The sequence below is a fragment of the Castor canadensis genome, chromosome 14, assembly GCF_047511655.1.
Source record: "Castor canadensis chromosome 14, mCasCan1.hap1v2, whole genome shotgun sequence".
Classification (NCBI taxonomy): Eukaryota; Metazoa; Chordata; class Mammalia; order Rodentia; family Castoridae; genus Castor; species Castor canadensis.
The window spans coordinates 887,869-899,914 of NC_133399.1; the positions used below are offsets into that span (position 1 = coordinate 887,869).

The following is a 12,046-nucleotide window of genomic DNA, read 5'->3' on the forward strand; positions in this document are numbered from 1 at the left end:
GGCCCCGCCCCCGGCCCGGCCCGGCCCCGGGGGGGACGGCGGGCCCCGCACCGGCCTCCCCGCCACCCGCCCGCCCGCGGGCACCTCGCGGCCCCGCCCGTCCGGCCTCCGCCCCGCCGCGAACCGCGCGCGCAGGTCCCACGGCCCACAGCCCCCACACACACTCATTCCCTACTCGCGGGACCTCCCTCTCCAACCCCAACTTTGGGCTCCCCACCCCCAATCTTGGACCCGGAGCCCCCAATTGCGTTTCCATCTCTCCGCACCCAGCCCTCCGTCGGGTGCTCCTACAGCGTCCCCGCCCGCCCCTGCCCGGTTCCTCCCTCACCTCCTCCCCAACCCTGGGAAGCGGGCGCCCCCCCCACTCTAGCTCCGCCCCGCACTGAGCGGTCCCCGAGCCCCGCCCACCCCCCCTCCCAGCCCCTCTTCCTCCCCAGGGGCTGCAAAGTGGCCCCCAGCCTCAGGGCGCGGGCGCGCGGGTGCCACCGGCCTCGGCCCTCCCACTCCATCCCGCCTCTCCGCGGTCCTCCGTGCGCAGCCTCGCTCCGAGCTTTGAGCTTCGCTGGAGAGAGAGGGAAAGCTCGGAGTCCCCGGCCCTCGACTGGCTCTGAGGTCCTCCTCGCGTGGAATGGGTTTGGGGGGGTCCTCGGGGGGCGTCCCAGAGCCTCGGGACACAGGCCGTGGGTGGGCAGATGGGGAGAGGGGACCCCCCCACCCCCATGGGCTCGGGGATCAGGTCCCGCGCTCGGGGCGGGAGGGGTTCCCAGAGGAGACAGTGAAAGGGACTTGTCCCAAGAGTCATTCACATCTCCCCCCCACGGAAAAATCCGCTCAGCGGCCCGCGGGTGGGGTGCACCACGCGGTGAGTAATCGCTCGGCGGCCGCCGCCCGCCAACTGCAGGTAACGCCGGCTGCCCGGAGCGACGCATAGTTTATCTTCCTTTTTGCGCAAAGATCCTTCTCTCTGTTATTATTTTTGGCCACTGCTCGGGTTTCCGGACCCCTCCCGGCTCAGGCGTCTCATCCCCCTCTTCTTCGTCTCCACCCTCATTTGGTGCCCACGGGGGAAAAAAAGACAACAACAACAAAAAAAAAAGTTCCTGGCCTCCAAGGCCGCAATCACGGGTGTGCGTGAAATGAGAGCTCCCGGGTGGTCCCAGCCTCACTTGGGTTGGGTAGCGGCTCCACCCCCAGCCCCAGTGCCCTTAAAGGCTGTAACTCCCCCATTGTGGGGTTCTTTACAAGCCTGGATCTCCCTGCACGTCCCCAACCAGCCAAGAGAGTGAAAGTGACAGTGGAGAGCTGGGGGGCCTCACCTTGTCCACTCAGGGCTGCCCCTACCCTCTCCATCTTGGACCCCCAGCTGAGACTCCGGACTATCCAAAAAATCCCAAAAACCAACCAGACAGAAGGGTGGAGATGGGATGGCCAGGGACAGAAGCAAAACCAAGGAGGGCCCATTGTGCTCTTTTGCCTCTGAGTGGTGGACAACTCCCGGCCAGCGTAAAAGTTTCCGTGACAAGAGGCAATAAAGCAGAATTCTCCAGAAATCTAAGCCCTTCATCCAGTAGGGCACGTTCTTCTGGAGCAAAGGTGGCCTGTGGGGATGTATGTGTGCCCTCTCTGAAAAATGGGAACATAGTCCTAGCCTGCCAGGTGAGCGCAAGGATTCAGTGGAGATGGTGGGTCTTGGCTGTTTTTCTTTGCGGACACTCAGTGTCCCTTCCCCCAGCCCCTGCTTGCACATGCTCAGGGTTGGGTAGACATATGTGTCCCTCTGCTGGGGGGGGATCTCAGCAACAGCTTTAATCCACCCCCCCTTTCCATCTGTGCTCCTCCCCCATCCACCCAGGTGCTCAGGCCCGAGACCTGGAAGCCCGCGTGACAACTGCTTTTCTCTTCCCACGCGTCCTATCCATCAGGCAAGGCCTGTTGGCTCCGATTGCAAAGCACACCCCACCGTGAGATGGATCCCGACCCCTTCTCCCCATCCTCTCCCCGCCGGCCTCCTCCAGGTCTTGTCCCCCAACCCCCTTGCCTTTGTCCAAGAGCAGACCACCTTCCCCACCCCCGGGGCTCTCCCCTCCTCTCCTTCACTGTGTCCAGCCCCTGCCTGGCAGCTTGTCACTGTCCAGGGCCCTTGGCACATGGGCTGTTTCTTGCAAGGATGCTTTTCCCAAACCCATCTTCTGTGAGGTCCCAGGTCCTCAGAGAGGCCCTGTCCTTCCCCTCCACGCACACCAGTGTCTTTTATAGTCCTCCTCACAGTTATTCAAACACCTATTGCTATTCAGAAGATCCTGAGCCCCTCTGCAGGACCCCATGGCGGGCCCAGGGAGAGCCAAAGAACTCAATAAACACTTGCAAAAGAAAAAGGACACAGAAGAACCTCATACACCCCGAGTCCCTTCAGCTACAAGAGCTCAGCCCCCCTACAAGTCAAGTCTGCTGCTTGAGTTCCCAGGCTGGCTCCTGACCCCCCCAAAACTGGCTGTGTGTTCCCAGCTGGTAGACACCCCTATTTCCCCATCCTGCCCAGTCCCACCCTGGAGCACGACCTCTGCGTCTGGGTGACTATTACCCCAGATCCTGGATGTTAGGGAAAAAGCAAGCGTGGACCCCAAGTGCTCCTTCCGTCTCCAGGGCACCCCCAGCAACTTGACCCCCCTCCTCCCCAGCCCCTCCATCTCTTTGCCCAACGGGGGACCAGGCATGGGTAGAACTCTGTCAAATATTGACCCAAGTCCTCCAAGGTGGCTGGGAATGCACTGAGCACTTGTGTTAGGAGAAGGGACAGCCGCCACCCTGCTGCCCCTCCTTCCCCTGCAAGGCTACCCTGCGGGTAAGGTCAGGATTGGGGGGCAGAGGGGCTGAAGCGCACCAGATCGAGGAGGTCCCGTGTCCTGTGGGAGCCCGGAGCCAAGTGAAGAGAGCTGCCCCTTGCTGGGGTACCCCCTCCTCCAGGGCCACAGTGGGCGAGAGGCCTATTCTCCAGACATTTGGGGTTCTGGGAACCTGGTTCAGGGCTGCATGCACCCAGACTTTGTCATTATCTCCTTGGGAAGTGGGGATGCCCAGGTTTCAAATTTGGGGTACTCTGGACATCAGGCCCTAAGCTCGCGTGCACCGTGGCCTCTGAGATCTAGGCTGGTTCCCTGTCCTTCTGCACCCTGAAGAATCTCCAAGTCTGGGTCCCAGCTGCTTGGAGAGGTATTGGGGGGGCTTGCAAACTTGCACCCCCCTCCTTCCACGTGCACCCTCCTTCCCCCCCCATTGTCAGCAAGCTAAGGCGCCACCCTGCCTTGCCTCCTCCGCCTGGGCCCGGCTTGGGGGTGGGGGTCAGCGGGGTCGTGCTAAGAGCGGCGAGGGACAAAGGGCGCTTGTCCACTGGCTGCCCTGACCTCGGAGGCCACTGCTTCCCGGACGCGTGGCCTGCCGCTGATTCACGCCGGTGGGGGGCCCCGCCCGCCGCCCCCAGGCCAGGCCGCCCCGGGGGGTAGGAAGTGTGGGGGGGGACGACGAGGGGCGGCGTCGAGTCAACTTTCCCTCTTAAGCCCCGAAGGAATGTCGGCGGATTTCCTGAAACCCGACCCCGGCCGCCCGCCGGCCTGCCCGCCCCTCACCTGGGCTGGCTCCCTGGGGGACCACAGGAGGGGTGCAGTGGGGGACTGAGGGGGGCTCACCTGGGGGGCCAGGGTCAAGTCCTCTTCCGCTTCCTTCCTGCTGCCTCATGGAGCGGAAAGGGGGGCGGGTGAGCGGCCATCAGACTCCTCCCCTGGGCAGCCGAATCCCTACAGCCTCAGTTTCCCTTTTTGCAAAAGGTACCCTTCCTTTTGTGTCTGTCCAGTCTAAACCCCTAACTCCACCGCCCCTTCCCCTTCTCCAAGCTTTGGCCACTGCTCTGGTGGCTTTTCCTCCTCTGGCTTGTTTGTCACCTGGGCCCAACCCCTTTGGACTACGGTTTCCTAATTTGGGAATGGGCGACGCTTCCCAGTATCTCTCCTATAGGGTGGTGGCCCACAAGTGTTTGGTTTGGGATGAATTGCGCAGGGTGAGCGCTGGGGACTCTGCAGAGGACGTGTGTGGGCTTGAGTCCTGGCTGTGCCCAGCCGATGGGAGCCGGCCGGGGGTGAGGGTGGGGGACACCGCGCGTCCCCAGGGCGCGCGCGCGGTTCCATCCCCGGTGCGCACGGCGGGGCGGGCGGGAGGCCCAGGCTGGGCGGGGCGGGGAAGGGGCCGCGCAGGGATCCAGATGTTCGGGTCCGCCAGGCACAGCCGCGCCTGATTAAGCCACGTGGGGGCCGGCCTGGGCCTCGGAGATGAAAGCAAGGCGACCAGCCAGGGAAAGGGGCGCGCCAGACCCCCCGCCCATCCCCACACCCCCCCCCCCCGCCTCCTTCCCGCCCGGAACCTGCGGCTCCCTGTGACCCGGTGACCCTGCGAGCTGCCACCCCGTCTGCAGGGGCGGAGCGGGGACATGGGACGCGCGCCCCGGCCTCTGCAGGCACCTGTGCAGGCGACAATGGCAGAAAGGAGGGGAGACACCTTTGCAGAGGACCAGAGTTTACAGGGGAGCCCCTTTAGTGGGGAAGAGCTCTCTGTCACCATGGGGCGTGGCAGATGCAGAAATCAAAAGTGTCCGTGTTTGGCCCCCCCACCCAAGATTTCCCAATTTTAGCAGCCCCGTGGGCACCTTTGTGTCCCCTCCCACTAAATCCCGGGACCAGAAGCTCCCAGTTTGGGAAGTTCTGCAATCCCAAATCCTCCCCCACTGCAGGGACCCCTCCCCCCAGCCCCTCCCTGTCCTCGCAAGGCACCCCTGTTCCATCCGAGGGACACCCCCCCCCCCGCTTAGAAGGACCCCACCATTTGGGACACAGAGGCGGGGGCCTCCCCCCAGGTGCGTGTATCTGGGCTGGACCAGAGTGAGGTGACGATGGTGGCGGTGGGGGGGCCGTGGCCAGGCTCTGAGGGCTTCCTGGAGGAGGCTTGTGCCCCTCTGACCCGGCGTCACAAGAGATGCTGACCAGGTCTCCACTGTGGCCTCCGCCCCGTCATGTCCCTTCTTTGCCACCCCCAGCTCATGGCAGCACCCTACGTGTCCTCTCTTGGTCTCTGGCGCAGGTGTCATGGAGACCACCCCACCCCCCCCACCCCCCACCCCCCACCCCGCCAGTGCCGCAGCGCTGCTCCCCACCCCCCCTTCCCAGGCTGCCTCGCTCGGGTGACGTCAGCGCCCGGTCCCCAACGCCACCGCATCGCCCCCCGCGCTCGGCCCGCCATGGCTGCGGTCAGGGCCATGACGCCGTCACTGCTGCTGCTGCTGCTGCTGCTGGTGTCGCCTTCCGCCGCCCCCGCGCCGCCCCCCCGCGACCCCTTCGCCCCGCAGCTCGGGGACACGCAGAGCTGCCAGCAGCGGTGTCGCCAGCGCGACCCCGGCCCGGCACCCTCGCAGGTGACCCCCAAGGGGAGGGACGGGGGGCCCTCTGGTGGGGGATGACTTGGGGTGCAGAGTCCTCCCAGGAGAGGCGGCTGGGACCCCAGCTCCTGATGTCACCCCTCTGGGTCCCCCTCTCCGCTATGCGAGGACCTTGGGGTGCCCAAACCCCACCTCCCTCCTCACTGTCCTCTGCGTCCTCTTCCCGCAGACCGGTGCCCCCCGGGGTTTGATCCACAGGGTCACAGACCCTGCTCTGAGCACCCTTCCTCGGGCCTGAGACACCCCCTTCCCACCCCTGTCCCCCTGGAAGCTGCAGAGGGGCCATTTGGCCCTACCCGGTCCCTGGCTGTCTGTCCGGTGTCGTCAGTCCCTCTCATCCTCCTTCTGAGAACCTCCAGAAATATTTTTAGGCTTTGAGGGACCCCCATGGTGCTTCCAGTCCCCCTCTCCTCTGCCTGAGCCGGGTCCCCTTCCTCCAGGCGGGACAGCAGGGTCCCTCCGAGTCCCCCGGGGACCAGGCCGTGCTGGTCAGCGCTTGTGAGCGGGGCTGCCGCCTCTTCTCCATCTGTCACTTTGTGGCCAGGAGCCCCAAGCCCAATGCCACCCAGACCGAGTGTGAAGCAGGTGAGGCCATGGCCGGCGGGCGGCTGGGCGGCTGGGGTGGGGTGGGGGTGGGGAAGGTGACTGGGCAGGGCCGGTCACCCCCGCCGGGTCCCCTGGTCCCCTGCAGCCTGCGTGGAGGCCTACGTGAAGGACACAGAGCAGCAGGCCTGCAGGGAGGGATGCTGGAGCCAGGTCCCTGAGCCCGAGCTGCTGGAGCAGAAGGTGGGTGTCCCCAGCCTGTGTCCCCCCCCCCCCCGTGTGTCCCTCAGCCTTGGCCCGGTGACACAGCTAAGGCTGCATGAGGGAGGCGAGAGTGACATCACCAGGCTGTGGCCGTCCTTTAACTGCTTAATCTTCAGCTCCGCCTGAGCTGCCCCGTCCCGGTGACACGCAGGTGACCACTGTCACCTGGAGGGGCTGGGAAGTGAGGTTAAGTGCACACACGCACACAACCCCGAAGCCGAAATCACCACATGTCACAGCCACGTCGGGGACACTGAGGCGCAGGAAGTCACGAGGCCCAGCCAGAGACCTGTGGGCTGGGGCTGCCCCCCAGAGTCCCCTTACCTGTGTTATTCCGTGTCCCCTCCCGGCTTGCCCTGTCCAGCAAAGCCCTGCACTCAATCCCACTGGAGTGTGTCAAAATAAGAATGAGAATAGAGAGGGTTTTTTTCTTTTAGCCAAAGTGGCCACTGGTCATCAGAAGCTGGCCAAAAGGCCGTCACCTTCTTTTCAGGGCTCAGAGAAGACAGTCTACTTCCCCAGGGGCACACAGGCACGAAGGACTTAGCCAGACTGAAACATGGCGCGTTGTGTCACCTCCTGCCATCGGTTGATTTCTGTCACCTCCTGCCCCACCTCGTTGATTTCTCTTTGCTCTCCAGAGAAAGGTCGTGGACGCGCCCAGCGGGGCTCTGCCCCTCCTGGACTTGTTCTCCACTCTCTGCAATGACCTGGTGAACTCGGCCCAGGGTTTCGTGTCCTCCACCTGGACATATTACCTGCAGACTGGCAATGGGAAGGTGGTGGTCTTCCAGGTGACAGCTGTGGCAGGGGCCGGGCCAGCGTGACGGGTGGGCGGGCGGAGTGAGAAGGTGGGCTGCTTCAGGCATGGCTGGATCCAGGAGCTCCCCGTCTCACTCCACTGCCCGGACAGCTTTCCTCTGTGATGGCTTCATTTCCAGGCACGCCACAGGGTGGACGTCCAAGGGTCCAGGCACAGTCCCGCTGGGCTTTGAACCGACCTGGGGTTTATACTCTGGTCCAGGCCAGGTCGTGTAGTCAGTCAGTCGCCCCTCAGTCAGTCGGTGTGTTGCCCTGTCTACTTAGACAGCTAAAGGATGGGGTTAAGGCAGGGGCCATCGAGGGCAGGGGTGTCACCCCTGGCATCACCGTCCATGGGATGGGGCCTCCCACCCGTCCCCCTGTGGAACGGTGCCCCCTGTTTTGCTCAGACCCAGCCTGTGGTGGAGAGTCTCGGCTTCCAGGAGGGCCGTCTGCAGCGTGTGGAGGTGACCTGGCGGGGGTCCCACCCTGACGCCTTGGAGGTGCATGTGGGTAAGGCTGGCCCCTGAGAGCTGGCCCCCGGGGACACTGCCACAGGCAGCCTGCAGATGGTCCTCGGGGTCCGTGGCCGATGTGACAACCCCGTCGCCCCACGCCCTGGCCTGCTCACCCCGTGCGTGGCCACTCTGGCGCGAGGGTCTGGGGTCCCCTAAGCGGACGCTTATCCTTCAGACCACGTCGGCCCCCTGGACAAGGTGAGGAAGGCCAAGATCCGCGTGCGGACCAGCAGCAAGGCCAAGGTGGACGCCGAGGAGCCCCAGGACAATGACTTCCTCAGCTGCATGTCGCGGTGCGTGGCCGGCCCTGGGGTGGACGGCGGGAGGGACCCGAGCCCGGGTCTCGGCGGGGCAGCTGAGCGTCACTGTGGGGACAGGCGCTCGGGGCTGCCCCGCTGGATCCTGGCCGGCTGCCTCTTCCTGTCCGTGTTGGTCACGCTGTGTCTGAGCTGCTCCACACTGGTCACCACGCCTGGCCACCACGTCAAGTTCCAGGTAGGTGGGTCCCTGGCCAGGGGGACCCAAATTGAGGGCGGCCACCTTGCCTCAGGGAGGCCGGCATATGGAGGGCGGTTTTTTTGCACCATGAGAGCTGCCCAGTGTCCCCCGCCCCCCTCCCCCAGCAAGCAAGCAGGGCCGTGTCCCCGTCCCTGTCCCCACAGCCCCTGACTCTGGAGCAGCACAAGGGCTTCATGGTGGAGCCGGACTGGCCTCTGTACCCACCCCCGTCGCCCGCCTACGAGGACAGTCCCCCTCCCTACAAGCTCAGACTGGACCTCACCAAGCTGTAGGTCCCTCAGCTGTCCCCTCCACCCCAGCTTTTCCCCTTCTCCCTCGTCCTGTCCCTCAGTCCTGGGGACACCATGCCTGGCCACGGCAGGAGGGTGGACGAGGCCTGGCTTCCTCCGCCTGTCCCTCTTTCTTTGGGGCTTTGTCCCTTTTGTCTTCTGTCGTGTGGCTTTCTGGGTATTTGAGCCTGTCTCGTGTCCCCTTTCCCCTTTCTCTCCGCCAGACGTCTCTGGGAGCGGGGTGGGGGGCTGAGGCCATGGGGAGCCCCCCACTTTTGCTGGGGCTCCCGCTTCTTCCTGTCCTTCTCTCTGGAGACCCGGTCACCCCCGGGATGCGGGTGGCAGCTACTCCATGGGGGAAAGGAATAAACCGTGTGTCATCGCCTGGCCTTCTGTCTGTCTGTCTGTCCGCGCGGGGAGCCTGAGTGCGGCCAGAACGTCCCACCCCGGTTCCCCAATCCACACCCCTAACATGGCGGCAGGGTCCCCTCCCTGGACCTTGTCCCTCTGTTCTGTCCGTGTCGTGTCCTTCTTTCTGGAGCCAGGGTTGGAACCCAGACCTTAAGCCCTGTCACCAAGCCACCCCCCAAGTCCCCATTCTGCGTCATTTCATTGCCACGTGGCAAAAATTAAAACGCAAAGATTCAGCGAACCGACAGTGTCCCCCGAGCTGTCCGGTCATGCTCCTGGAGCTGGCATCTGTGACTCACAGAGGACATTCCCGGGCTGGGACGAGGGACACCGTGGTTCCAGTGGGTGACAAAGGAGTCACAGATAGGCCGTGGGCTGGGGATCGGCCCCTTGGGGACCCCTGCCTGCCACTGGGCTCCGTCCTTCAGAGGGACGGCTGTCGGAGATGGAAGGGGACAGGAGCTGGGGTCTTTCACCCTCGGCTTGGTGGCAATGTCACCTCTGTCACCCACACTCTAGCACGCCTTTGCTAACAGTCACTAAATCATCACTTCTGAGTTACTCTTTATTCTTTTTTTATGAACTTAAATCAGTTATCTTAAACAATTAATTAATTAAGGCAGACATGGAGGGGCACTTCTGTAATCCCAGCTCTCGGGAGGCAGAGATTGGGAGGACCACCATTGGAGGCCAGCCCAGACAAAAACTTCTGGAGACCCCATCTCAACCGATAAAAGCTGGGCGCAGTGGTGCACGCCTGTCACCCCAGCTGCCCGGGAAGCATAACCAGCAGGGTTGTGGTCCAGGCCTCCAGCGTCCACTCACCTGACCCTCGTCCCCTCTGCCTCCCCAGCATCCCCACGCATCCCATAGGCCCGTGACTGTTTCCACGGCAACCGCAGAGGTCCCAGCTGCCCTCGGGGTCCAGTTCCATGTGGACTGGAGCAAGTGTGACCGCAGATATGGGCCTTGTTCTGGGGTTGTAATCCCGGCTACTTAGGAAGCTGAGATCTGGAGGATCGCGGTTCGAGGCCAGCCTGGGTAAAATAATTCCCGAGACCCTCCCCATCTCCAAAATGGCGTCCAGCCCTTGGGTCATTTTTTAAACCTTATGTCACTTCGGTGGCTGTCACTGGGCCTTTTGCCCTCACTCACAAATTCACAGCCTGTCTTGGTCCCCGGCCACTGGGCCCTGGTCCATCACGACCTTGGTGCCCAGAAACGCGGATGCAGAGGAAGTGACCATCATGGTCCCCAGATGCTACCCAAAGACCCGAGGCTACTCTGCCCAGGACCCAGCCCTGGCCCCGCTGGCCACACGGGCTGAGGACAGCCTGGCTGTGACTCCTGACCCTCAGTCTCGTCCTCCGTCCCCAAGGCTCTGCCCACCTCCATCTTCCTCTGCCGCTGCACACGGACCAGGAAGTGGTGGGGACGATGGCGACGGTGGTGATGGGTGGGTGGCTGGCGTCATGGCAACCAGCAGGAGCACCCATGTGGCCGGGTAGCACGGAGTTGCCATGGGAACCGGCCATCCCGGTTCCCTAACGACAAGGACAGAGACGCAGCCCGGGGAAGAGAGGGGGCCGTGAGTGTCCCCAGCGTCCAGCAGGCACCCAGTGGACACAGTTCAAGATGTTGGCCCTGAGTTCGAATCCCACTTCCACCAAAAAAAAAAAAAGACAGCGAACGCCATCGGGGGACAATGGAGACTGTCACCGTCCCTTTTGATGGGGGGCGTCACCCAGGTCCCCCTGACGTCCCTCCCCTCTGGGACCCCGGCAGACTGTCCCCTCCGCCCTGAGCGTCCTGCCCAGGGTCCCCCAGCTCCGCGAGGCTCAGCGATGTCACCGAGGCCCCAGCATTTGTCATGTAGACGGTTAAGCGGTGGCTTGTTTGCTTGTGCGATGATTGCTGTGATAAATGGCCTTCCTTCCAGATGTGACAGGCTGGGCGTCCTGGTCACAGCTGCCTCGCACGCCCCACCGAGACGGCTGCTGTCAGTACGTCTGTCTGTCGTCACCCTCGCTCCCGGCCCCCCGCTTCCCTCGGAAGCCACCAAGGCCCCCAGTGCCATGCCCGGAGCGTTTTCGGGCCTTTCTGTGTCATGGCCACCTGGCACATTCCAGAACATTCTAGAACTTTCCAAATGTTCCGGAAGGTTCTAGAACATTCTAGACTGTTCTGGCTTCTGTTCTTACTAAGACAGAGACGTCATCTCCCCCACTGTGACCCTGACCATTGCTCCTCTCTGTGTCTGGTGTGAGGACACCACATTTTTTTGCAGGGGGGGGATCTCCATGTTCCTTGTCACTTTGTCACCCTCCAGAGGTAGCCCTGAACCCGACACCTCTGTCCATTGACGGCTTCAGTTCGTTTTAAAATAACCCAGCCAGGTGTGTTGATGAATGAAGTCTTCACACATCTGTGGCCCCACTGTGTTGGTGACATCCAGCATGGAAGGCTCATGGTGGCAAGCCAGTCTTTTTCCTTGCTGTATAGCATTCCACGGGGTGACTATGTCATTGTTGTATCTCTGTCCAGCTGTTGTTGGGGCCTCTGGGCTGTTTCCGTTTTGGAGCTGTGACAACCGTTCACATATATGTATATGTATAACCAGCCAGGTGCGGTGGCCTCACGTGCAGGAGGACAGCAAGTTCCAGGAAGCCTGAGCTGCCGAGTTGGACCTTGTGTCGAAAATAAAAAAACAAAACCGAAAGGCTCTGACACGGCCGGCCACCAGGCCGCCATCCTCCCTGGAGAGCTGACATTTCACTGAAGGACTGACTGATCGCAAGGACAGGAAAAAATGCCTGACAGCGAGCCAGAGACTGCACTCCTGGGATTCTGCCCGACAGAACTGAAAACAGAGACTGAAGCGAGGCCTCGCCCTGGACACTCATGGCAGCTGAAGGTGGACGCAGCCACACGCCCGCCAGCGAGGGAGGGACAGACAGACGACAGGGGCCTCCACGCGGTGGAATATTACTCAGTCGCGAAGAGGCATGGAGCGCTCACACGCACTGCATCCTGGATGAACCTTGGAGATGGGACAGTAAATGACAGAGCCAGACACCAAGGCCACGTGGCGTGGGACACAAAGGAGATGTCCAGAACATGCAAATCCACGGGACAGGAATGGGACGCAGAGCAGAGGGCAGGAGTGGACACCAGCCTTAGGATGAGGTTGTAGGAACTCTAGTCCCCCTGGAGGCTTCAATTTCCGCCCTTGGGTCTCAGTT

At 62.8% G+C, this 12,046-nt stretch overlaps 1 protein-coding gene across 1 annotated transcript; it reads left to right on the plus strand.

Moving 5' to 3' along the window:
- Positions 1-5,234: 5,234 nt before the first annotated feature.
- Positions 5,235-8,534, plus strand: LOC109676761 (transmembrane protein 59-like). Its single transcript, XM_020153038.2, has 8 exons — positions 5,235-5,455; positions 5,920-6,064; positions 6,171-6,265; positions 6,928-7,080; positions 7,498-7,600; positions 7,781-7,898; positions 7,983-8,100; positions 8,268-8,534. The coding sequence occupies exons 1-8, from the start codon at positions 5,282-5,284 to the stop codon at positions 8,394-8,396; spliced, it is 1,035 nt and encodes a 344-aa protein (XP_020008627.2). The 5' UTR covers positions 5,235-5,281; the 3' UTR covers positions 8,397-8,534.
- The last annotated feature ends 3,512 nt before the right edge of the window (positions 8,535-12,046 follow it).

Excerpts from the sequence above, each read along its gene's own strand:
- LOC109676761 (XM_020153038.2), top strand. The coding sequence starts at position 5,282 with ATGGCTGCGGTCAGGGCCATGACGCCGTCACTGCTGCTGCTGCTGCTG. Across the intron at positions 5,456-5,919 it reads CCGGCCCGGCACCCTCGCAG|GCGGGACAGCAGGGTCCCTC; the intron begins GTGACCCCCAAG and ends CCCTTCCTCCAG. Across the intron at positions 6,065-6,170 it reads CCAGACCGAGTGTGAAGCAG|CCTGCGTGGAGGCCTACGTG; the intron begins GTGAGGCCATGG and ends GGTCCCCTGCAG.